Genomic DNA, 26,454 nt, shown 5'->3' with positions numbered 1-26,454 from the left:
ATTAATAAAAAAAATCACATAAGATGCAATGTACATAAAATGTAACTAGATAGATATATAAATAAATAAATACATACATACATGCAAAGACATAAACTGTGAGAAACGAAGATGGCTAGAATCGATATTCGTATAACATTAACTTATAGCATGACAATACTCGCCCTCAAAATTGTCGATGTAACTCTAAATACATCATTTGAAGCCCTTCCCTTTCTCTCGGCTGAGCTGATTGCCTCACGATACGATTAACGTCATTTACATGTATGCAGGGAAGCTCTTGTAAACAGCGAGTAAAGTATGTAAGTATCTTCTCCTGCTCCAGTTTCACACAGTTATAACCAATAGCGAAAACGGCTTCCGGTGCTGCACCGGATGTAACTGAGCGGACTGAGACCAAACGCGGAAGTGATCGTGCATAGAGTCAATTGCCTTAAAAACTTTTTTTTTCTCTCTACATAGGCGGAGATTGAACCAACCCCAATAAAGCTATAGCCTAACTAAGTAACCTAATGTTAGTGTAATCTGTTAACAACGCATATTATATACCCGTCTTTTTAGGCAAGTACCAGATAATGAGTGTCATGTCATGAAATGTTTTTAACACTGTCTAACGTGATCACAATTTATTAAAAAACATTGTAAGTTAGCCCTATTAATTGTAATGATTTCATTTCAAACAACGAATAAATTATACAGAGAAAGCGAACAAAGAACACAGTATCAACTGAGCTTTCTGAAACTCCGAATCAGTAAAACACTGCGTCGCAAAGTGATTTCGAAGCCCTCCAGTCGGATCGCGAATCATTTGATTGAGAACGGGACTTCAGAGCGCGTATCGCGAATCATTTGATATAGATCGGAGCTTAGGAGCGGGTTCGCGGGATGTTTTTATCCCCACTGGGAATGAAAACGATTCAGCAGAGACAAGGAATCGTTTTCGAGAAAGGGAAAAGTTATCCTTTTCTCAGTGTGAGAAATACAAGGTGTGGCGTGAGAGCGTGTGAACTGGTTGAAATGCGTGTGTCTCACGGTGAATGCGTGAGACTTGAGAGCCCTGAGTTTAACCTAGTAATATTTACCCGTCAACATGGCTGTTACAAACTTTACTATAGTAAACTGCGCTGTCATTTCAAACGGTTTTTGTCAGCTTATTAAATTACTGAATTAAAATAATTTTCAACAAGCAACGCTTATCTTATATTAACATTAGGTTAACTAATGTGAAATTTTGTTCAGGTGTTAGTATAATGTTGGCCAGTAGCCTATTGAGAAAAAAAAATTGTATGCTAGGTTAGACAAGTTATATAGCTAACTGTTAGCTGCCTTTCTAGTTTTAGAATTCGTTTGTTATAATTATTAATGGAATTTAAGATTTACTGCATTTTGTTGTGTTTGTGTTTTAAAGGCAACCGCAATGAAGCATCAAAAAAGACGAGCATGACAACCACTCTGAGACTGATAGTTCATGGTAAGAGAACATGGTTTTGAGATGTTTGTGTATTCTGTGTGGGGTTTTCCTTTTAAAAGTGTGCCATTTCTTCTACTTGTTTTTCAGAGAAGACATTTCTGTCACTAACAAAGTAAATGGTGAGTAAAGGTGGTGGCCATGTTTTGGAGCAGCACCTGGGTTTTGCAGATGGCTGTGTGTTCTTTGGCTGCATGTCTTTTTCTCCATTGTTTCTGTTGCCTATAGATTCTTTGTGAGGATACAACATAATGCACTGCAAAACGTCCTAAGACAGCGGAAATGGTGAAGATGCAGTTTTTTCAACTTCATTGAGCAGTTTAAGACTGTATTTTTAAGTGTTATACATTCATTGTTTTAAATAAAGTATTTGATATTTTGTGATTATTGTGTCTGTTTTACCTGAATGTCAGTAGTACCTATGTAGAGTAAAAATATAATAAATTTAAATTAATTATATATAAAGTTATAAAACCTACTGAAATCTATATTAAAATTAACAAATTACAGTAGTATACTGTTGAATTTGACCTTTTTAACAGTATTTGGCTGTTAAAGTACTGTTAAAGTACAGTTGCAAACTGTAAATGAAATACGGTTTGCTACTGTAAATTCTAATTACAGTAACTTCTGTTGCCAGTAAGTTACTGTAAAAACCCTTTGAAATGTCTAACAGTGTGATAGTGCCAGGCGGGGAGTGTGCTGCCTTCTTTATGGCTTTATCAGGACTTTTATTCTTAAGTTATTGTTTAAGGAACACCGCCATCTAGTGGCTATTCTCAGCCATTTTGTTTAGTTAAAAGCAAGGAGTAGCCAGAGCACATGGCTAGATAGATGCTGCATTTAAGTTTTCTCTTTACGCTGTTCCTGGGACACTATTTGTCTGTAAGTGACTGAAAGTTATTATTTTCATATTAAGAAATTGTCATTGTTGCCTTTAGAAATGTATATTTTACCTGCCAGTAGTTTATGTTTTGTTAGCTTCACTGTTAGCGATTTCTGTAAATTACACAGTATTTAACTGTAATATGAACTGTACTTTACTGTAGAACAGTTATACAGTATGTTACTGTATTTTAAAGTTGCATTATGGGAAATATCCTCTTGGCGCCAATAAAATACAGTATTTTGAAACAGAAGAAGACAGAAAGGCTTTCTTTCCTCTGGGAGAGAAGAAAAGGAAGAGGCACACACAAGAACCTTGCAGCTGCCATCAAACGTATGTACAATATTCCTGCTTTTTAATTACATATTTAATGTCAGTGTATTTTTGGGTTATTAACGGTTTAATTAAAAAGAAAATAATAATACAAATGCTGTCTCTTCACGACGCGCAGTCACACTTTACAGTGTATGTCGATGGTAGAGAGCTTTGTGGCGGATACTCGTTTTAGATTGAGGATAACGTTCTGTGCAAAACAAATGTCTTTATTTTTTTTCTTTCCTCTTTTGTAGGAAGTTTTACCGTCAAAGTGTGAACATAAACAGGTCTCTGTCTTGGTTTTGACCACGCTGCTAGCAGGTGAGTTTTTATGTTAACTTGTATGAAATTGTGGACCAAGAATCCGGGCTTTTAAAGGTTTAAAGCTGGTTTAAAATAGTCATTTCGCTGTGGTTTTTAATCACTATGAAATCGCTTGATGCTTACGTTACCTATTAACCCCATATAAGCGTGTAAATGTACAGCATGCATTGAATGCTAACGTTAGCATAAAACCCGCAATGTTCGTCTATAAACACTGTGGCATCTCTGTGGAGACATTATATGCATTTATTAATCATGCCAAAGCGGGCAAAAACTTGGCTAATTCCAGGTTTTCGTGTAACGTTACAGTGCCTGAATGCTCATGCACGTTCTTAAGCCTCTCTGCACTTCAGTCGCACATGTACCGCAAAACTAACTAACTGATCTGAACACCATCTCATCTGAATTGTAGATGCAGCGCGGAAGGCTGTACATTCGTGTCGACTAAATTCTTCAGCATTTGTGAACACTGGACACCTAAGATGGCACATTCAAGATGGTAAGAAAAAACTTAATGTCCAGTTAGTAACTGTAAAAAATATTTTAGAGTAAAGTCATCATTTTCAGCACACAGCATAAATGTGATTTTGAGAAATCTGTGTAGATATTAATGTTACTGTGCTTTCTGCTGCTGTGCCAGATGTGAATACTGATGTAACTGTCCTGTTGTTGATGGCCCACTTTAAAAGAAGCAGAGGATTTGCTGTTCCTTTTGGCCAGTGTAAGTTTTTTTCATTTGTATAATTGACAACTGATAATTTCTATAACTGACACTTAGAAAAACTGTGTGTGTGTGTAGGTCACAACAACAGCAGCAGATGCAAAGACCAGGCTTTCACTTCCTTCTACTCTGATCATGCTTGGTAAGATCTTTTAGTACATGTTTTAGTGATGTTAAAGGGATGGGTTTTTTTAAAAAAAAAAACAACAAAAAAAAACTTTTGGTCACACTTTATTCATGACTCTCTATATCTAACTTTCTACCTAGCATCTTCTTAATTACATTTTGAATAACAAGAGTAGGTAAATCATAATAGAATTGTCATTTTTGGGTGAATCGTTTTGCTTCAGATTACGTTTTTCTTTTTTTTTAATCTTTAATTGTGTTCCACAGAAGAAAGTATATTTGGGATGACATGAGGGTGAGTAAATGTTGAGAGAATGAAAATTTTTGGGTGTTGTCTTCTTGCCATGCAGTAACGAATAACTGGCAATTTGAGTTAAAATAAAAATTAACTGGTGTACTATTCTGTTTATTCTTCTAATGAATTCATAACAGTATTTTTGTCTATCCACTGAAAGTACACAAAACCAAAATATTTCAGTTCAAAAAGTGCGTAAATAAATAGAATTAATCTGTATGATTAATCCATGGGCTTTTATTCACATACAAACATTGATAATTCAAATATGAAGAGTACTGTACATCAAATGTGGTAAACAGAATCTCAAACATGCTTGAGAACTGATTAGGTGTCTTAAACCACTCGAATCATATGGATTATTTTTACAATGTCTTTATGCACTTTTTGAAGCAAAAAAAATTAGGTTGCCTGGATAGACAAAAATGAAGAGAGAATATCAGTTTTCATGTGTTCCGAAAACAAACTAGTTTCATGGGTTTGTAACAACATAGTAAATGATGACAAAGTTTTCATTTTGGCTGAATGCTCTAAAATGTTTTTACAAAGAGAATGAAATATGAATCTAATGTATGATTTTTTTTTTTTTTTTTTTATGTGAAGGTTCATTGTGAGGATCAATCCTGACACACCTCAAGTGTTCTGCAGATTTCCAGATCAGCAAAAGAAGTGGGAAGATGGTGCAAAGGAGAAATTCTGGCCTGAACCGTCATGTGTCTACACAGTAAAAATAGATGGGTTATTTTTTTAACCCAATAGATGGGTTACACATATTGGGTCACTGTGTTGGGTTATTTTCTAAAACGTTGGGTTATTTTTTTTAAACATGGTTGGGTTGTTTTTAATAATAACCCAGCGTTGGGTTTAATTGGTTCCCGCGGCGACAGTTCAAATTTTAACGGTCGACAGTGACTGACGACAGAAGAAGCTGCTGCTGCATCAGTGTGAGGTGAGTAACAGGGTTTTAATAACTCTTATAACATTATACTTATACGAAGAACGTGAAATGCACTTCAAAATTGAACTTTTGTTGTTGTATGTTTGTTTTTTTAACGAAGTTGTAGTTTCCTTTAGTCAGTGTATTGTAACGTTACTGCGGAGAATGAGCTCCATTGTAAACGAATAACTTCAGGTTAACTTAGCTGTCCCAGTTAGGTCGCTAGCAGTAATAAATTAAATAAACATTAGCAGAAAGTTGTAAAACTGTTTAGAGATGTATTACAGTAACCTAAAGTTAATAATGTATGGTGGAATGTATATAGGACTACTTATGTTACTGAAATCACCGTCTACCATTACTACAGGTTTAGTATTATTTTACAGCCGATGAAGGGATCTAGACATACGGTTTCTGACTACAGTTTGTTTGGTCGCATTAATGGTTATCACATTTAACTTTATATGGGAAATGGCTAATGTTAAATGAGACATTGTTGATTTAAACCGCGCCGCACGAACCTTTCAACTTCGGTCCAGTATGTAAGGTTAGGCTCAGCGGCCGCTCGGAGAGATGCGCTCAAATTCAGTTAATTCTCTGTTTAGAAAAGTCTAAAAATAATCACATTTCCCAAAAGAAAGACGTGATGGGAGAAACGAAGCTTTTCAAAGTTTCGAATCAATTAAACGAATCTCTTAATTCGCAAAATGATTCACTGCTTCCAATCGTTCGTGACACGCCTGCCGGTCAAAACAGGGCAAGCGTCAGTTGTTTGGAAAGCGAGCACTAATTGGAATAACACTAAATGTGTTTTTATGGTTTATTTATATTGAATATTGTTATGCATATATTAGAATCGCCTCTAATTACAGCCATTTCTCTTATAAAGCTATGACAGATTTGCATGTTTTTTTAAATGTGTACTAAATGTGTTTATACTTATTTTTAGACATGGGTTCTTCAGTGAAGGAAAAACTACAACAGTGGAATCTCATACATTAAACATCCACATGCCAATTAACTGAAATATTTCAAGGTACGTAAACTATTTATATTAGTGATCCATATACATTACCAGTCAAAAGTTTTTGGACAGCAAGATTTTTAATGTTTTTAAAGAATTCCCTTCTGTCTAAGCCTGCATTTATTTCATCCAAAATACAGCATTTAAAATAACCGCTTTCTATTTGAATATATTTAAAATGTAATTGTCCAGTCTTTTCAAAGCTTTTAAAATAGAAAGCAGTTATTTAAAATAGTAAAAATATTTCACAATATTACTGCTTTTACTGTATTTTGGGTCAAATAAATGCAGGCTTAGTGAGTAGAAAAAAAATCTTTAAAAAACTTTAAAAATCTTACTGTTCAAAAACTTCTGATTAGTAGTGTAGGTTTTCCAACAATTATGAAAAAATGTTTCTAGTTTATCTGTAAAATGTTTCTTCTTCTGCTTCATCTTATCACAGAGGAAGGAGTCAATGAAGGAAGTTTTATGCGACCGGATGACACCAGCATTGCTGCACTAACTCCAAGAGAAGAAGTTTTTAGCATTTTCAACGGTGAAGCAGTGGAACAGAAGACCTTACTACAAGCAGTGGATCTGTGTTTTAGACATTTCTACATTTATGACATTTACTACCCAAAGCTCCTCTGCACCCATTTGCAGCACAAGGTCTTTAATATTCCAGGAGTTCTTTCAACACATATGCCTCTTTCTTAGAAACTTTGTATTTATTGATCCGTAAAAACTTTTTATGTTGCTGATTATCAGCAAGTCCAGCAGCCAGCAGATTTACTTTGTTTTATTATTATTATTATTATTATTATTATTATTATTATTATTACTTGTGTTTATGATTTTTTTATTTTTGTTTTATTTTAAAAGTTTGTATGTTATGTTTGTTTTATTTGTGCACATTTGTGTATGTGTTGGGTCAAAATTATCAAATTTTCTTTCATGCCAAAAATCATTAGAATATTAAGTAAAGATCATGTTCCATGGAGATATTTTGTAAATCTCCTACCATAAGTATATTGAAACTGAATTTCTTATTAGTAATATGTATTGCTAATAACTTCATTTGGACAACTTTAAAGGCAATTTTCTCAATATTTAGATTTTTTTGCACTCTCAGATTCCAGATTTTCAAATAGTTGTTCTATCCTATCAAACCACATATTAATAGAAAGCTTATTTATTGAGCTTTCAGATGATGTTTATATTTAAATACAAAAAACTTGAAAATATGTTAGTTGTGTGTGCATATTTGTGTTTTGAATGTATTATATTTTCACATTCTTGTACACTTATTTTGTAAACATTTGCAGTATGACTGTTTTACATTTAAAATATATATTTGTAAAAATTGTTTTGCATATTTAAATAAACAAAATATTTATTTGAAAACAAAGTAGTGTTATAGTGTATTTTTATAAAATAAATAAATAAATAAAGAAAGAAATAAAAACTGATATAAATGAATCTAAATTATTAACTCAACTGTTGGGTTACTTTTAACCCAACTGGATTTTAACCCAATTCATTGGGTTAAAATAACCCATAGATGGCAAGGTGCTATACCAACCCATAGTTGGGTTACTAGTTGGGTTATTTTTAACCCAACATTTTTTAGTGAGTAAGGAGTTCGTGGATTTCAGCTAGCAAAACTATGAATCCACTATGGGCAAATGCATTTTACTCAGGAGAGTTTTTGTGAATTTGTATGTTTTTAAGATTGTTCTTATGATTGAATTTATTCCTAATTTTTTTTTTTTTAATTGTTGTTATATACAAATATTTATGTATACATTCTTGAAAAATGCTTCTCGTGTGTAACAAAAGTTTGAGTTTTATTTGAAGCTTCACTGTCATTGCTGTTCGCTGTTATCATAGTATGTTGTGCTTTGGATAAATGTTAAGATTTTTTCTAGCTTTAATAGTTAAAATGGTATGTGCTGTTATATATACACAATACTTTGTAATAGTGTTTTGTTTGAGTCTTAACTGAATCTGTGAAAATGTTAATGTTATTGCAAGGGTTATTGCAACAATTAAACAATTAAAAACATTAAAAGTTACAGTTGTCATTGCTTATTTTTATTTCATTTTTTCTTGTATTGCAATATATTACTTGAGAAAAGACCATAAAATTACTGTATATTTTACAAGTAAAAAACAGTAAAAACTGCATAAGTGCAGTATAATGCTGTAAATACATTTACAGCAAGTTAAATGGTACTGTGAATATAAATACAAATATAAGTTTAAATATAAAAATACTGGCGAACTGCTGCCAGTAAGTTACTGTAATTTCTACAGGAAATTTTTTACAGTGTTGTTACGTGTATACTGAGGTCTATTTTGTTCTGTATTTTCAGTTTTACAATACAAAAAGTGCAAAAGGAAATTTCAATTAAATTCAAGAAAAGTTATGCTTGAAGCATTATTGCCGTTTGATCCCTCGTGTTAGCTTGCTGTCTAGCTTTGCAAAGTAACGCATTGTGAGGACAGTATAAAACTACTAAACTAGTAGTTTACTGAGACTATACTTCAAAGTGTACTAAAAATGCATAGAAAAGTATTTAATTAGTAAATTATCAGTTAACCTATAAGTTCACTTTTAGTATAGCTGCAGTACAAACTAAAAACATATGTAAACTAGTTGTGTACTCAAAAGAGGAGATCAATAACTTTCATCTATATTTAATTTAGTATTAAGTGTTTGATCACTTTATTCCATTTCTGTATATTTCCTACTTGCTGAAGGGCACAGGTAAATAATGGATTTATTTGAAGATTGTTTTAAGCTCACTTAAATTAGAAGTTATTTTTAAAGTCTAATAAATGTTAAAATTGATAGCTTTCAATTATAATGTAATGTTGAATGGCTATTGTAAATGATTAAATATTAGGAAAAAAAGAACAATTTTCCATAGATCAGTAATATTGGTAGGGTATCAGTGATACTTACCTTCAGTATTAAAATATTTAATAAATATTAAGAATATACTCTCTTTATGTTGTTTCTACATAAATTTAAAGATCGAATGTGAAATTATTGCAAATATAAAAGTATATTTAATAACTTTAATGTTAGGTGGGATTAATCATGATTACTCTCAGAAAAAATGTTTGATTAATTCTTTTTTTTAGCGATTGACAGCACTACATAATAGCTATTTTTATATTTAAATTACATTCAGATACTGTATTGAAATTCATAAGGAGTGAAAAATGAATATTATTATTATGACTGATTTTATTTGGCATGCACATAGAGGTAGAGATCGGGTTTGTGTTGAAGAGCTGCAAGTCATTTATTCATATAATTCACACAACATTATCATACATGTCTAAAATATTAAAGCTTCTAAAATATTAAAGATTCAGCTGTTTTATTCCAACTGTTACTCATTGTTGGAGGCTTACGTAATTATTTAATTTAAATGTAGACTTATGTTTCAAATTTTATGGCTCAACCCAAAAAGTTTGTAGCAATGCGTAAGTTTAACTTAATGCTTTTTAAATTCGCAACTAGTAAGTTGTAACTTACACACAGCCTGTGCATAAGCCTGAAGTCAGAATAATCAGGAACACTTGCCTTCAGGTTTTCATTTCTGTAGTTGTAGATCACAGCTTTGATTTCCACATGTTCATTTCTGGACACTGAGGGAGGCAGACGTAAGTCTAGGAAGAATGGCTTCCACACCTGGACATTATATGGTTCAGCTACACAGAAACCTGCAGTACATGATATGGTTCAGTTGTAAAAGTTGCAAAAAACTAAAGATAATCTAATTCTATTGTCTCTGCCAAGACTAACAACAGGTGGACAGACAGACAAGAACAAACCTGTCTCAGGTGAGGCACTGATGGCAAAAATCCCCCACTGAGTGATACTGTCAGGAAGAGTGGTGTTCACTGGAAATACAGCCAACCTGAAATAAATGTATGAAAAGTCACTCTCAACAATGACCTCTACATTATCTGCGATTAAGATCTTCAGACTCACTAGAAACTTCTAGGTAAGTGTGTTACGGCTAGTTGGAGCTAAAATCTGCTGGAGCAGGATTGGACACCCTTGGTTTGCATGCATTAATTTTCAACAATCCAAATGAGTACCATCTGATTACAGATTCTGAAAGTTAATATGAAACCTAAAAACTGCAATCCAGTTCACATTTGTGTTAACAAGTGCATTTATGTTTTCCGAACAAAACTTCAGTGCATGCAAAGTGCATACATGTCACGTAACTGCACTGCACATGTGCTATTTTTAAGTATTTTAAGGTATTTTTGAATCCAACTGAGAAGGTATATTCAAGTGTTTACATGCCATTTTTTCCTATCAATTGAAGGTTTTTAAGGTTTACACCAACCCTTTCAATTCGGCTGAAATTTCACTTGGATCAAACTCAATTTGGATCAATTGCGGTGTTTACACGAAAGCTTCTAAACATGATTGAACCATCAATCCAATTACTAATAGATTATTTGGGTGCAAGTAAAGATACTGTAGCAAGGGCCAAACTCGTACCCATCAGACTTGGGAACGCTGGGTAATCTTATGTCAGTCCACAGCCACGATTCAAAGAACTTGTTGCGCACGTAAATGTCCTCTATGTCAGCTAAATCATCTTCATCAAACTCTTGCTCATACATAGGATCACTTAAGCCGTGCAACACAGGTGGCGGCCCGTAAGGAGGTTCAATTATGTCATCAAACTCCTCCCCTTTGTAATTCACGCAACAGTAAAGGAAAGCCGACACACAGCTCCAGTCCTCGGTGATGTAGAGGGAGCGACGGTAGCAGGAATAGGGCATGGGAATCTCCCTCATGCCGTCCACACAACATCTCTGCAGAAACTCATCAAAATATGCCTTCTCTGAGAAAAAAGAACACACTGGTAAATGTTTGTCTGGTTATATAAAAACATAAGTGTACAACATAAGCACTGTGTAAGGCTAAATACTGCTCTCATGACTAAATATTTTATTTAAGTTTAAACATTTTTTATATTGTGATGTTGTGAAGATTGAGTTGCATTAACGCACTGACTCACCCAGTTCCTCTCTTTGTTTCCATTTTGTTTCTCTTTGCTTCAAGGATCTTATCCTCCTAGATTTTCTGGAGCAATGATCTATTCCATAAAACCAAAATAAATTTTTAACATAAAAAAGAGGCACTTGTCCTTCTGTTGGTTAGACTGGGAGCAAAAACAGCACAGGACCAATGTGATGTTGCAACATTATACCCGTTCATCACAACACACAGTGTATAAGCCACCCAAAATATGGAACATATGCACCATGCATGTAATACAAAATATTGTCTGCTATATTATTTAGCTCATATATATTAATATTCACTAAGATATCGTTTGTCTGAAATTAATTTGAAATGACAGTTTTTCCCCATTTAAATACTTGGTGTCTAAATTTAGTTTATAAACGCATGCATACAACATCTAGGGGAACCATATGGCCTAATCTGACGGTACAAAAGGATATCTTTTTAATCTTTAAAATTAACAGAGCAACTGTGTGTGAAGCACCTGATCCGAAGTCAGTAGATCCTCCTGTGCTGGAATAAAACACCAGTCCTGCATCACTGAAAACACCCATATTATTCCTGCCTCCTCCTGAGGTGCAGCCCATATCACCCTGACCCACCACCTTCCACACCTAAATGAAAAAAATATGAGTGTCCATAATCCTCCTACAGGAAAAACCAAAAGTTGTCAAGATTTTCTGCATTTATGAAATGTAAGTAATGTGTACTGTAAATTACCTCCTTTTGCGTCAGATGTTTTTTACTCAACAGAAAAATGGCATTATCCACAGCAACCAGGCTGACATTTGCTCCCGGGTCTCCCTTCACTTCAAATTTAAAGCTGCTGCCTGGTGAGTATGAACTGAGTTTTTCTCCCTCTGCTGGTCCTAAAATGAGCTAAAACAATCACAAGCAAGCAGCAAGCAGTTACACAGATGAAAAATATCTATGCAGATATTAGATATTTTACCAAATACTATAACAGTACTGTAGAGTGCAACAACTGGGCTACAGAAGTACAACTTTTCAGATATTTTAAACGGTAACTTATAAATGTTTACTTATTTTTATTTTTGTAATTTTTTTTTATAAGTATTTGTGCAAAACATACAACATACAGTGAACACAAAACATAAAAACATCGATAGAACGACAATAACAATAATTAGAAATGACAACCTGAATAATGTTAGTAGTATTTGAGTAGCAGTAGCAAGTATAATAATAAATACAGCAATGGAACAGCAATGATAATAACAGTAATGAAAATAATCAAAAATGACAATCCAAACCCAAACCATGCATCATCATAATTTCTAAACAAAGATGAATATCAAAATTCTGTTGGGTCATTTATATGTGGCAAGGTCCTATGATCATCTGATCCAATTTTGATATGACAAAATTTGAAGGAGGAATTAAAAAAAAAAAGAAATACCGTACTGTTCAAAATGACCATACTGTATAGGGGAGAGTCTTAATGTATACTGAAAGTGATAAGCATGAGGAGAGTAATCAGATGAAGTAAATTGTGGTAGCACTATAGAGTCAGTTCTAGAGACCCCAAAGTTGGTAAAATTACTATTCAGGACCACTACTATATGTGTGCCAAATGTCATCATTTTCCTATGTATGGTCGATAGAGCTGCCATTGACTTCCATTCAGGAATAAGAAAACTCAGGCACTTCAGCTCCTAAAAATACTTCCAGAACCAATGCTGCTAAAAAAAAGTGGGCGGACACTAATGCACTCTGTAACACGTAGGCTATATGCATTCTTCATAGTAGTTTTTACTATGTTCTACTAGCTGAAAACATACTTACTGATCCTACACATTGGTTCTCCACATCCACAAACACTGAGTCTGCCACCACTTCTGCATTCGGTTGCCATGGCAACATATAGTACGCCAGCAGCCGGAATGATGGTAGCATCTCTGTTGTAACCAGCAAAGGCAAATTTATGATACCCTGGTATTCTACATTCACCCTGGCAGCTGTTATTATTTTCCCTTTGTTCAAAACCTAGACAGGAAGAGGAGAGAAAAAGGTCAGAACAGAAGAAATAAGGAAAAGAGGGGACTGTACACTTAAAGATTACTGTATTCCAGTCATGTTTAGATCTCCCCAAAATGTCCAACACTCACAGCGTACGTCAGCTGCCTCACAAGTTTTCTGTGTTCTGGTGGGTCGGTTTTAATGTACACTCTGATGATAAGACTGTTGCCCACCGCCACTTTGTTGGAGCCCACTGAGATGTGCAGGTAGTTCTTACTGCTGAGGTCAAAACCCAAATATGGCTCCAGCTTCTTCTCCTTCACATTATGCCTTTCTTCATTCACACCAGGAAGAGCCATTTTTACCTGCCAATGCACAGACATTTTTACCAAATTAAGACACACATATACACTCTTCATCTATGATTCCTAGAAAAGTCCCCTGTCTGTAACATCCATGCAATCATTCCACAAAAAGTTCCTTATAGTAGAAAAGGTTCTTTAGATTATTAAAATGTTCTATGCTCTATAAGGTGCATTAAATAGTTCTTTTAAGAACTGCTCACTGAAAGGTTCTTTGTGGGACCTCAAGGTTCTTCAATGACATCACTGAAAAATCCCCTTTTGGAAACTTTATTTTAAGAGACCCTAAATAACCAACTTTGTTCCTTGTGTTCAACGTACCTTCAATCTTTGTTTTTCGTATTCATCAGGCATGTTGACAGAGACCCTGATAGTGCCGCTGTGTGTGTTGATTGTTTTTTGAAGGAAGTTGATTTCAACAGGGATATTAGGAGCTGGAGATCCATCTTGGTTTCTCACTGTAACCTAAGCAACAAGATACAACGATTCGCCTCTAGTATTCATCTGAAAGAATATTGCTAACATCAATCAAGCAGTAAATGTGACAGTATCAAAATTACCACTATGTCTAATGGCAGGCCAGGTTTGAAATACTTTGGTGTGTCCTTGATGGAGAGCACGTAGGGTGAAGCAACTATTTTAATGCCGGATTTCTCTGCTTCCACAAGTTCACTACCTGAGGAAAAGAAAGTCTTTAAACATTAAAAAAAAAAAAAAAAAAAAAAAAAAACAGAAACTATTGATTTGAAGTATGAATTCTAACATTATTATTGATTATAGAATTATGACTGGCCAAAGCAAGCTTGCAATGATAAAGAAGTCCACTGAAAAAAGGACATGTTTATTTAAAATATTATAAAAACATCACTATGTATAAAAACATCACTATAGTGTTCTACATATTTATTACAAAATTGTATTCTCATATCAAGGGTAATGATCTCCCACCTGAGCTGGTCATTACTGACGCTTTGATGTAAACAGAATACATCAGTAGACTGTATGTGTCAGAACAGGCTTTCTTTATCTCTTCCATAGTCAAACTAACAGTTTTCCCATTTAGCTGCAAATAAACAGGTCAATCTTTAATAGAAAGATACACATCTCTTTTCTTTCTTACACATACCTCACACTATCTGTCACTTACATCTTTTAGTTGCTTCATAGATGTTATTATTTTTTTCACGCCATTAGTTTCAATACCAAACAGCACATATGCAACACCTTTCACTGGTTCACCATAAAGATACCTGGAAAGAAGACACATAGTGATTCATTCTATAATAGTTTTAAGTTTTGAATGTTTTTAATGTACATGTTAAACTAGATCACCATGTTGTCAGATCAGATCAGTAGTGATTCTATGATTTCTTTTTTTTTTTTTTTTTTTTTTTTTAGAGAGAGGGAGACCTAAGTCTGGCCAAAATGTCCAGAGATTGGCCAGTGACTCTGTATCCTTGAAAGGTGGACTCAAGATCTCAAACTACTTTCATTACTACTTTCTTTTCAAGCTGTTTAAGGCAACTCACAGACAAAAAAAAACAACAACAAAAAAAAAAAAAAAAAAAAAACATGTTTTGTCATTCACTGGTCAGCTTTGAGATTTTGGGCTAAATCCTCTGTTTAGAGGATTTTAAAAGAGGTGTTTGTTCATATATCATTTGCTTGATTTTACACAACATTTTATTCATAAAAATACTGTGAAAAAATGTATTTATTTATTTATTTTGGCTGTTCTAAGTATTTTCTGATTTGTGATTAAAAATAGATATATAATAACCTTTACTGATAATAGATAAACTATTTTGACTCTTAACCCGAATTCATCTATTGTTCATTTACATAAAATGAGTGCATATTTAATTAGATATGACCTCATTCGCATTTTTAAACATAACATTTTAGAAATGTAATAATAATAATTATAATAATAATAATAATAATAATAATAATAATAATGTAATTCTTAATCAATGGGGAAGTATGGTGATATCAATTAGTTAAATTCTGTATTTTCATTGTGGTGTCTTGCCTTAATATTGACAAATTTAAAATTTAGAAAATAGTTTGAATTAAAAAAAAAAAAAAGTAATTTAATTCACCTCATCAGTCCATTACAATTGCATATAAAAATTATGCACTCTTAATAAATATGTTTATATAAGACATTTTCTCCAGGCAGCTGGTGCCATAGGGCTATAATGTGCCACAGGTTTGTAGCACAGTTTTATTTAACTTTGGAAGTCCAGAACTTTTTTTTTTTTTTTTTTACTTTTTTGGCCAGAGCCCCTCTCTCAGATGCTTCCCCATAAACAAACATTTCTAGGAGCAGGCCAATAAGATTATAGCCAGGGCCAAAACCCACTATATATCAAACAGAAGGCTAATTGTGAGAGGCCTGCATCTGCCAATTCATTGGTATCACAGATAATTTTATGTCAGTTTTATAACAACTGCACAAGTTTCACTTTAAAAAAATATCAAGACAAAAGCCCAGTAATTACATTAAGAGCTGATATCACATCCATTTTAATATGGTTGTAATTTAGGTGAGTTTTGAGTAACAGTAAAAGCAATTATGATTGACACACACCTGGCTGTGACTTTGACTTCCAACTTTTTCTCATCTAGGCTTAAGTAGGATTTCTTTGGGGTTAAAGTGACGTTGAATGGTGGGAGAACTTGGGAACAAGGAGAAATGGAATTATTCTAACCATCCATGGCAGCAGGTAAATGTCTGCACCAAGAAAAATGGTGCAAAGAAAAAAAGAAGAAAAAAAACGTACCATATTTCTTTACATCAAATACGGTGCTGAATGTGTTTTCTGCAACATTATCAAACTTCGCAACAACTTTCCATCTTCCCTCTCTAGGAATTAAAAACAAAAATTTCCAGAATTGATGTACAATAGCTAAAGTGCTAAATAAAAACTGCCTTTTGGTCCACAAGACAAATTCATATGTGAAGTTGTAAAAAATAACCCTGTTCAAAAGTTTACATGCACTCGATTTTTAATTCTGCCGTTACCTCAGTTTTTGTGCTATGTGTGTGTGTGTTTGTGTGTGATAGTGCATGAAATTGGATATCTAAATAAATATTTGAACTACTCAGATTGAAGAAAAACAAATATCAAGTTAGTCACTTGAATAATTCTTTATGTAATACAAAAATTCAGTTTCGATACAACATATAACCTAACTTAAATTTGCTTTATGTTGAGTTTCTTATTTATAATATAATTCTTGTTTTGTTACTTCTGTGTTATGTTTCCCATTTGAATAATACTTACTTGATCTTAGTGCTGCATTCGACACTATAGATCATGAAATACTAATAGATCGACTACAAAACTATGCGGGTATCCAAGGGCAGACTTTAAGATGGTTTAGATCCTACCTGTACAATCGCTACCATTTTGTTTATTTAAATGGGGAGTCATCTCAGTTATCACCCGTAAAGTATGGAGTGCCACAAGGATCTGTCCGATTGCTATTTTCAATATACATGCTGCCCCTTGGTAATATTATTAGAAAATATGGGATTAGTTTCCACTGTTATGCTGATGATACTCAACTATATATTTCAACACGACCAGATGAAACGTCTAAATTATCGAAGTTATAAGAGTGTGTTAAAAATGTAAAAGACTGGATGACCAATAATTTTATGCTATTAAATTCAAATAACACAGAGATATTACTTATTGGACCAAAAAAAACAAAAACAAAAAAATACACAGAAACTTGGCTTACAATCTGCAACTAGACGGATATACTGTTACTACAGTTAAAAGTCTGCAACCTGTCTTTTGAAAATCATATTTCTCATGTTACAAAAACAGCATTATTCCATCTTAGAAACATTGCCAAGCTACAAAATATGTTACTTAGATATTTGTGTTTGCTAAACTTAACAGATGGGTAAGTAACCCAGCTGCCTTAAAATTTTAAGTTGATTCAACTCAAATATCTAAGTTGTCACTTAGTATAATTTAACATTTCAAGTTGAATAAACTTTTTTTGAGTTGACTGAACTTAAAATTTTAAGGCAGCCAGGTTGCAAATTATTTAAAGTTGACTCAACAAATACAGTGTAGTGGGAACCGTAGCCCTACTACTAGTACCTCGAAGAAAAAAAAATTGAGGCAAATATAAATGCTAAAGAAAGGGAATTTAAATTTGCAATTGCATGTCAAATAACTCTAGACTGTTAGGTTAGGATTAACAGAATAAGTTGATATGTGTTGGAGGACCATCAAAATAAAGTGTCAGAAGATATTTAGCAGACAGTGTACTAATTTAGTTAGTAGTTAGTCAGTTGTCTCTTTGCATACTTGACCACAGTATAGAGGGTGTAGCTTTCAGATAGGATCCCGTGGCTTGCCAGGGCATTGGCTCTGCCGTGCATCACTATACCATCTGGGTTCTGATTGTTCCATGGACGTATATATAAAAAGCATCAATAATGATAAACAGTAATGGAATGATAAGAAATCAAATTAAGCTAATTTGAATGATAATGACAGTCACCTGAATCTCAAGAGATATTGTGCTGTTGAAAGCTTGGAATTCAGGATTGGATACAAAAGCCCTGTAATGAACTGAGAGATTCAGAGATAGAAGGTGAGAAGTAACAGTAATACAGACTTGTAATTTAACATAAACTTAATGCTTAGTCCAGTGAAAGAGCTGACCTGTGTCTCCAGGGTTGTAAACCGGTTTATCGGTTTGAATGAAAATATATCCAGTGCGGAATGACAGCTTGATAATTTTCTCCGCTTTATGGAAACCCCCAAATTCAGCAACCAGTGTAACAAATGTCTCCTTCTTTGTCTCCAAAAGCAACAGGTTTGGATTGATCTTGTGAAAAAAACAAACAGATTCCATATAATAATTATGATTTAAAAAACGAAAAGAAAAAAAATGTAAACTGTTGACAAGATATTTATGTAATGCTTAATTTAATTACAAAATGGCAGACTAAAAATTCACTCTGTCTTCTGACCCAACCTCAATGGTTTTGAGAGCACTGTAGCTGTTTTCTGAATTGAGGATTGCAGAGCCCTGTGTCAGGACGTATTTGTTCGGGTGTGTATAGACAGTGACTTTGACCGTGATTGGCTTGGACAGGCTGTGCGCCTCTAGTAAGATGTTCAGTTTCGTTCCAAGCCTCAGCCTTGCTGGAGCTAGGATGACAAACCTGACAGAGAATACAGTACATGCAGTATCACCACAAACCCCTTATCAGCTCTGCATAACGTAAAAACATATACATAGTGGATCACCTGCTGCACGCTGGTTTGATTATGTTTGTGTATGTCTTTACATTAAGGACATTGGAAAGCTGTGTACTTACTGCGGTTCCAAATCAAGAACATGACTGTCACTGTAAACACAGACAAAATACTTAACATTGTGTTTAAAGGGTTAGTTTACCCAAAAAAAAAAAAAAATCTGTCATTATTTAAACCTCATGTCGTTCCAAACTTATAAGACTTCTATTCATCTTCAAAACACAAACTATTTAGTCTTTTTAGCTAAAAATTTTGTTAAATTCAATGTGTTACATGTGTTAAGTTTAAAGATTGTCCTTGTCTGACCCGCTGCTGTTTCTACCTCTTATTAAATATTCTGATAAACAGGAAGACTATAATACATGCTAAACAGCATATCTAAAATTCAACTCACCGTCTTTGGGAAGAAATCTGGGTAGTGGATACCAACAGTACCCATAAAAACAGTGGAAGCAGCAGCATCATCCTGCTGGACTGACCACTCACAGTTTGAGTACATGACAACAAGGCGAAAGCTGAAATGAGAAATATCTCTCCTCCCACTAAAACTAAAGCAGAAAAAAAAAACTTATAGCCTCTGATATCGCTCAAACACCCTTGGCCTCTGATTGGTGAGAAGATCAAATAGTACGTATTTACTCAAGCTCAGCAGTTAAATGGCGCCTGCAGCTCAGACTCTGAATCGGCATGTATTATCCATGCCAAATGTGCCAGCTGGTTCCGAAACATTTTTATTTATTTTATTTTATTTATTTATTTATTTATTTTTTAACAGCGGTAAAGCTGGGCTGATTCATGTTCTGCATAACTCACCAAGACTCAGTGACAGTTAAAGGGTTAATCGTACATGGTTATGATTGCTTGATTTCTTAATGTTCAATGTGTTCTTGTTTGTACTGCAAGTTAGTTCCATTTTGGAGTGTCTTGGCCATATTTTTTCTTCTCATATAAAAATATTTGAGGATTACTTATTACATAAACAACAAATATTTTCCAGGATTTGGGCACTGGACATTTTGTACAAAAACAGAGAACAGTCTTTGCTTTAAACTGAAATGGAGGGTGGGAATGAATTCCTGAATAAATCAAGCTGAAACACTTCAGTTTTAAGTGAAATGGCTGCACTCAGTGAGCAACTGCCGCAACCTGTTGCTATTTTTACTGCAACACAACTCGGAAAATAAAATACTGATACAACACCACATTATGCAGCTTTTGGTTCTAATTTTCAGTCGAAGGGCAACAAGAGGAGCGATGCAAGTCTTCACTGCTTTCCTAACTGTAAGAGGAGAAAAGAATGGGAAGATGCCTGTGGACAAATAAAAATTCTTAAAGACTTTTAAGCTTTTAGTAGACCACAGCTACTGAAAGAACATACAAATGGTAAAAACAAGAAATGCTAGATTGAAGTGACCAGATTTTTTAAAATAAAAACTGGGGACATTTGCTAATTCAGTGGTCAAAATCTCACTGAAATCTCACTAGTGATTATCTACAAATTAAAAATATGTTTGTTTTTTTAATTGTTGTGGGTTCCATTTAGGCCTATTAATATCATAACTGATAATTACAGTGATGTTTGAGGATCAAATTTACTGTATTTTTTTTATATAATCGTAAATAGTATATAGCAAACATTTCAAAACAGTAGTATTATAAAATTAAGGCTTTAGAAAAAAGAATAATTATGAGAATGATAAAACTATTTAACAAATAAAAATTCTCAAAATGTATTTAACATTTCCACAACTGTGAGTACAATAATAATAACTTTTAAAAGGAAATGGAAATGGATCTTTTCTGTCTCTAATCAGGCTTATTATTTTGCAGGCTAATTTTGAACACAAAGTATGTGTCTTCTGCAAATGAAACTGAGCTTTGTTTAATGTTCAAAGTGTTTAATGTGAGTTTGAATATCACATTGCGTGACATTTATAGCCATACTGAAAGCATCAATCGGTCTTTGTCAGGTGACGTCACACTCACGAGAATCGAATTGCATTTTGGGTATCGGCGCCATTTGTAAGGTATGAAAGCCGAGGTGTTCTGTAGTTGCAGAATTTTTTGATTTGCTTCAAAGTGGTACGTTTTTGTTGTGTCAAAGTCTGCGATGGTAAATTACACGATAATTTACCTCAGATCTTGAAAATAATTTTAAGCAAACAAAGATACGAACTCACTCAATAGGTTTTCCATGACAAAGATTGTGTCAGTCACTCAGTATGTGGTTTTAATAATGTTAAAAATGTTTAGGATTTATTAATTATTATTTATGAAAAGATTAAATTGTCCATTTCGTTGGGAGTGCGCTTCTGCGCTTCTGAATGGCTGTGATATTTTAGTGATTTTGTCATTAAAATAGTGACTGTCTGGTGTGGACAGCTTGTCGCGTCGCGTGTATTTCGGACACGGTGTAATTGATAGTTTATTATTTTTTATATTATTCATATTGGCGTTGTGGCTAAGTTTCATGAATATTTAATAAGCCTATTGTGTGCAAAACAATCCCGCAACCGTTTCATACTTTGTTATACAGTGCACACAAACAGCATTACTTTGCTTTAACATGTATATTAGTATGTGACTACCTTAAAACCATTAACGGCGTTTCTTTCGATAACTGATGATAATGTCCGTAGCGGTGCGCGGCCGAGAAATCGGTATAGCTCGCAGCGCCCTCTGCTGTTGAAAATAACCACAGTCATACGATTGGCAGCTGGCTAAATTGGTCGGGCTTTTACAGTACACTTGCGGGTTGTTTTGAGCGTGCTGTAAAATGGGGATATTTCTGGGGACAGAACACTAAAAACCGGGACTGTCCCCAGAAAACGGGAGCGTCTGGTCACCCTATGCTAGATGCCATCCTGGCAGGATACAAAGCTGAAGCTTTCATGACTCCACTGAAGGGATTTCCCAGAGTGGATTTCACTCAATATCCGGGGCGTTTAGACCCCAAAATTATAAATGATGGTGCATTTGGTTTAAGCCTGCACTTGCCACCTGTAAGCTCTTTCAGTAGCTGTGGTCATCGTATCAGCATTTTATATTCAGTTGTGTGTTCTGAATTGTATTACGGTAAAAATAGCAAAAGGTAGCGCCAGTAGCTCACTTGAGCATAAACATTTCACGCCATGGTACTCCCATAGTCCAAAATATGTATAAAACAATGTAGATTTTTTAAATAACGTAAATCTTTCATAGGTTTCCTACTACATATTATAGTAAGAGACATCATTTATGTTATATTAAGCCATACATGTAATTATACCCAGGGTTTTCTTTAACAGTACAATGGGACAACTTTTCTAAGAAAGCAACTTGGAAAGGTTTCAGTCCAGATGATAAGAAAACCATGAACAATTTGCTAACCGCTAACCTTGCTTACACTCTTCTCATACACATTATCATTGTTTTACTTATTGTTTACTTGCTTCAATGGCAGATATGTGTCTACCTTTAAAAGCAGGTGATGACTCGTTGCAGCTGGAAATGGAAACATCCGCAGGCTGATGTTCATAAGTCAGAAATTTACAGTGCGATCTTAAAGGAGAAGTTCACTGGCAGACTGACATTCATACGTCTAAAGTAATTACGTTTATGGCACAATGTTAAAGGAGAAATTCACTTCCAGAATGAACATTTCATGATAATTTACCTACCCCCATGTCATTCAAAATGTTAGTCTTTCTTTCTTTAGTCGCAAAGAAATATTTTTTTTTAGGAAAACATTCTAGGAATTTCCTCCGTAAAATGAGCTTAACTGGTGACCAGTGGGTTGAAGGTCCAGATTTCAGTTTCAATGCAGCTTCAAAGAGCTCTACAGATCCCAGCCAATGAATGAGGGTCTTATCTAACGAATCGATTGGTCGTTTTCTTAAAAAAAATACAAATTCATATACTTTTTTAACCACAAATACTCGTCTTGCACTACCTTCGCGAAGCGCATCCGCGATTTTACACATTACGTAATCAGGTGGGAAAGGTCATGCACGGTTAGTTCTTCATCTGTGTACTTGGGTAGGTTGAAAAACTCCATCTCCCCTGCCACCATACCTGTGTTGAGTGTCCTCTGGAAAGTATAAACGACATGGCGGTTTTCCTAAATTCCAACATCAGTGAGAAATGTTGAGGCAAGCGTGACACTGAGGTCAGCGCGATTCTAATTTGGATTAGAAAAGAGGAATCAAATATAAGGAAAGCTGGTAAAATGGTTATTGGTCCAAGTACACAGAATCTCTTAGATCACAGGTTGCAAAACTTTTCGTAGTACCTAGAATAGTATACAGTAGTCAACTTTAGCCAAGCATTCTTGTAATGTATCTCATAACCTTGTGCTCCACTTATATCTGATCAAATGCACATTATCATTCTTTGCTTGAAATGTTTTGAACAGCAGCTAAGCTACTTATCTTCTTTTCTGTTTCTGCCAAGGGTTGGGCGTCCCAAGGCAATTAGACATTACACAAGCTTCATTCTGGATCCAGCCTCTTATGAAGATCTGAGATGTCTACAACACCTGAGCAGAGATGACGCCCAACCCCCTGAGGACTTCAGATGACGACAGCCTGAACCAACATACAAAAGTACCAAATTTTCCGTACATTGCTGTAAATTTGAGCACAACATATAAAATAACTGCTGCTAATTGTGCTCACAGTTTCTGTTTGAGTACATGTTGTTGACTAAGTGCATGATTTAATTACTTTCCTAGAATTGTACATTACTGCCATGTGGACATAACCTTCACATAGTCACCACAGATACACTACACCTGTATGTAATGGTTAATGTTAAAACTTTCATTTTCTGTTTTTGGTTCCTTTGCTGTGAAAGGCTGCAAGGTTCTTTGAAATAACTGAAAAAATGTGCCAATGTGATTTGGAAATGCTATTCAGTCAAGATCTGCCTGGAAGGTTTTTAGCTGTCCAGTTAATAAAGCATTTGGAAAAAGTAAGACATTTTATTATTACTATTTATTATTATTTTTTAAGATATACAGAAGATATACACACACAGAAAGGTGTGTTGGAAAAGGTGTTTAAAACCAAAAACACAATTCAAAATGGCTGCAATGAGATTTGTGAAGCATCTCTCAAGTCTGACAGCCGCTTTCTGTCAGCTCCTTTTCGAAGCTCTTCAGCTCGCCGCATTTCACCTGCAGTGTGGATCCAGCCCCGCATTCAGACTCAGATGGCCAGCGCTCGACCCACGTGTTCTTACCCAGAGTATACACATACCTGAGAAAGAAAACAACCAAATTATGAAAACCAAACTATAATATGAAGAGTTCAGATGCAAAACCAGCTAAATCCATCTGACATCTTTCTTTAAAAAATGCGTTTTTATCAGGCTCAGATGTATAGGTTTCTATGTAAGTACCGGTACTTCTGATTGGGCTGAGGCTGGGATTTTAGCGAGTTTGAAGAAAAAGTATTTGATAGACATAAAATATGTGTTGAGAACATTCACTCAGTATCATTATCTCATTTTTGACCGAGATGGCTTTTAGCTGGTTTTGCATCTGAACTCTTCATATATACATTTTCTGTGCTATTACGCTACTCACTTGTTGGACGTGCTTCCTGCATGCCAAACATCAGTGATGGGCCCAATGATCAGATAGTCCTGACCCTCTTTCAAACCAAGCCCTGTCCTACAGCTCGCATGAGAGAGGAACATCCTCCTTTCATTCTCGTTCAGACCTTCCTCTGTCCCTGCACAAACACAAACGCAGATCCATGAGCCAGACGGCTGGTTATGTAAGAAAATCAAACACCAGTAGACATACCCTCTTTGATAACCTGCACAATCTTCATCTCGTACTGGTCGTAGTGACTCTGGCTGATGCTGAGCAGTTTGACCCTGTAGGCTGAAGAAAAGACATTTATCGATGAGATCATGATGGCTTCCCCCAAAAACACATTGATTTAACAGAAGAAACACTCACCATGATGTAATCCATTGCACACTGCAGCCTTCCTCTGTTCTGTACTGAAAGATGAGGAGTCTTCCTTTGGTACACAACAGTCACCTATGAAGAAAGGTTTATAACTGCTTTATAACTGGTTAAAGATAGGAAATTGACTTAAAACACAAAGTTAGTCCTGCTAAACTGACCCTGTGAGCAGCGGCACACATCGTCTTTGCAGATCTGATTAAGCTGCTGTTTGTCTTCAGGAGGAGAGTAGAACCTGCTACAGCGTTTATCTGAAACAACAGAGACCGTAATTAGGGCTTCAAATTACCTAGTAAATAAAACAAAGATAACTAGAGCTCATTTTACAAGAACCTTTGTTGTAGTACTGGTACACTGGCACCAAAAAGTGGAAAACCTGAAAAGTCCTTTTTTTAAATTTCTTCACTTGAAGTCTGAATGAGATCACGTCTGTCTGACTATTGGACACCTGTCCGGGACATTGAGACAAAGACAAATATTCAGTGTGGCCTCATTCACATCAAAGTATGAACTATAAAGTTGGTTCTTAGGTTACCCTAAATGAGGTGAATTAATGACATATGCTCTGTCGTACAAACCTTTGTTGTAGGTTGTCCACCACTGAAGGAGTCCCACTTTAAATTTCTGATGCAGTTGCTGATGTAGCTCAGAATTGGATCCCTGAATTTGTGAGCTGGAAAGTCAAATTAGACATTATCACTTCTATCACCTAACAAGATGCTCTAAGGATGGTTACTTATTTACCCTAAACAGGTGAATTATGAGGGATGGTCTGTCGCTCAGGTTGTCCACCATTGGGAAGTAGCTGATGTAGCGATCGATTGAATTTTTGAGCTGGAAAGTCACACTAGACATTATCACTTTTATAAACTAACAAGTTGCCTTACTAACAAGTTGCCTTGCTACATACTGTCTACACCTAAATGTTAAGGTTGACATATTTCAAGTGTTCTTTATAATTAGCAACCTATGCACCACACAAATAAATAGCTGCTATGTAATGTTACATGATGTCATGACTTTGGTCTTACCAACTCTAAATCTGAGTTTTCAGGCTCAAAGCCGGTGGGCAGGCCGATGTCCAGAATTGCCATCCTCACTTGGTTTTCCTCCAGAGCCCTTTGGGATGCAAAGCAGTGAATTATGGGCACCACACTAGTTTATTTAGCTATTATATAAACGCTCACCTCACATTGATATTGAGTCTGTATGACTCTTCTACATCCGGTGGGGGGATTTCTGAAATAGATCAAATAGTGATCTTTTATTATAAAATGTCTTGTTCTTTTTCACTTCCAAGAACTGTACATTGAACAGTATTTTACTGTAAAATTACATGTATATGTCCCAGTAGATCTATTACAGTTTTTTACTGTATAGAGTAAGTGTTTTACCATAGCATTTTCTTTTAACATTAAATTAAGATGATTTTTTAGCCAAAAGTAAGGAATCACCATTAGTCTCAGCAATGGACACGTCCAGCTGAAAACCATTACATGTGCTGTTCTCATACACATCAGGAAGCTGGTGGTACACTGTCACTACCTGGGATGCATAAAATGTGACAGAGGAAGGTTTGTAACTAAATTTCCTCTTGATTTTATATTCTAATTCAATACTTTGATGTAAATGTGGGCATGTAGCACCTCCAAAATTCCCTTGCCCTTCCCAGAAGCCTCCACTGTGAATTCCTGGCCAAAAGGCACCTGGAAGAGATGA

General features: G+C 34.8%; 2 protein-coding genes and 1 long non-coding RNA gene across 10 annotated transcripts in view; 1 reads left to right on the top strand and 2 right to left on the bottom strand.

Moving 5' to 3' along the window:
* LOC127160270 (complement C3) overlaps window positions 1-19,253 on the bottom strand; it is a 64,698-nt gene extending 45,445 nt beyond the window's left edge. For all 4 annotated transcript variants that reach the window (XM_051102929.1, XM_051102930.1, XM_051102931.1 and 1 more), the window contains exons 1-20: window positions 19,174-19,253; window positions 18,842-18,871; window positions 18,496-18,685; window positions 18,180-18,345; window positions 18,016-18,086; window positions 17,820-17,911; window positions 16,272-16,354; window positions 16,079-16,166; window positions 14,633-14,735; window positions 14,434-14,548; window positions 14,046-14,161; window positions 13,807-13,950; window positions 13,273-13,488; window positions 12,950-13,150; window positions 11,864-12,022; window positions 11,628-11,757; window positions 11,136-11,213; window positions 10,610-10,958; window positions 9,925-10,010; window positions 9,674-9,813 (exon numbers count right to left, since the gene is read on the bottom strand). In XM_051102929.1, the coding sequence (XP_050958886.1) occupies window positions 9,674-9,813; window positions 9,925-10,010; window positions 10,610-10,958; window positions 11,136-11,213; window positions 11,628-11,757; window positions 11,864-12,022; window positions 12,950-13,150; window positions 13,273-13,488; window positions 13,807-13,950; window positions 14,046-14,161; window positions 14,434-14,548; window positions 14,633-14,735; window positions 16,079-16,166; window positions 16,272-16,354; window positions 17,820-17,911; window positions 18,016-18,086; window positions 18,180-18,345; window positions 18,496-18,685; window positions 18,842-18,871; window positions 19,174-19,244 (2,628 nt within the window). In that variant the 5' untranslated portion in view covers window positions 19,245-19,253. The remainder of the gene's footprint in view (window positions 1-9,673; window positions 9,814-9,924; window positions 10,011-10,609; window positions 10,959-11,135; window positions 11,214-11,627; window positions 11,758-11,863; window positions 12,023-12,949; window positions 13,151-13,272; window positions 13,489-13,806; window positions 13,951-14,045; window positions 14,162-14,433; window positions 14,549-14,632; window positions 14,736-16,078; window positions 16,167-16,271; window positions 16,355-17,819; window positions 17,912-18,015; window positions 18,087-18,179; window positions 18,346-18,495; window positions 18,686-18,841; window positions 18,872-19,173) is intronic.
* Window positions 2,272-8,064, top strand: LOC127160271 (uncharacterized). Of its 5 annotated transcripts, XR_007826692.1 has the most exons (10): window positions 2,272-2,353; window positions 2,606-2,687; window positions 2,924-2,990; window positions 3,406-3,492; window positions 3,634-3,714; window positions 3,793-3,856; window positions 4,108-4,135; window positions 4,739-5,084; window positions 6,022-6,108; window positions 6,539-8,064. It is a non-coding gene; the product is annotated as an uncharacterized LOC127160271 (long non-coding RNA). The 5 variants fall into 5 exon arrangements; XR_007826693.1 differs by lacking the exon at window positions 4,108-4,135; XR_007826690.1 differs by having other exon boundaries at window positions 4,108-5,084.
* Window positions 19,254-23,733: 4,480 nt separating the features above from the next.
* On the bottom strand, window positions 23,734-25,829 carry LOC127160272 (complement C3-like). Its single transcript, XM_051102934.1, has 8 exons — window positions 25,767-25,829; window positions 25,480-25,569; window positions 25,069-25,183; window positions 24,897-24,986; window positions 24,727-24,810; window positions 24,568-24,648; window positions 24,346-24,493; window positions 23,734-24,016 (listed from the first exon to the last, which is right to left on the bottom strand). Exons 1-8 carry the CDS (start codon window positions 25,827-25,829, stop codon window positions 23,872-23,874), a joined length of 816 nt encoding a protein of 271 aa, XP_050958891.1. The 3' UTR covers window positions 23,734-23,871.
* Window positions 25,830-26,454: the final 625 nt, after the last annotated feature.

This window comes from Labeo rohita, unplaced genomic scaffold (genome assembly GCF_022985175.1).
Source record: "Labeo rohita strain BAU-BD-2019 unplaced genomic scaffold, IGBB_LRoh.1.0 scaffold_310, whole genome shotgun sequence".
NCBI lineage: Eukaryota > Metazoa > Chordata > Actinopteri > Cypriniformes > Cyprinidae > Labeo > Labeo rohita.
The sequence above is the reverse complement of the archived record's forward strand: the minus strand, read 5'-3'. Positions and strand labels throughout refer to the sequence as shown.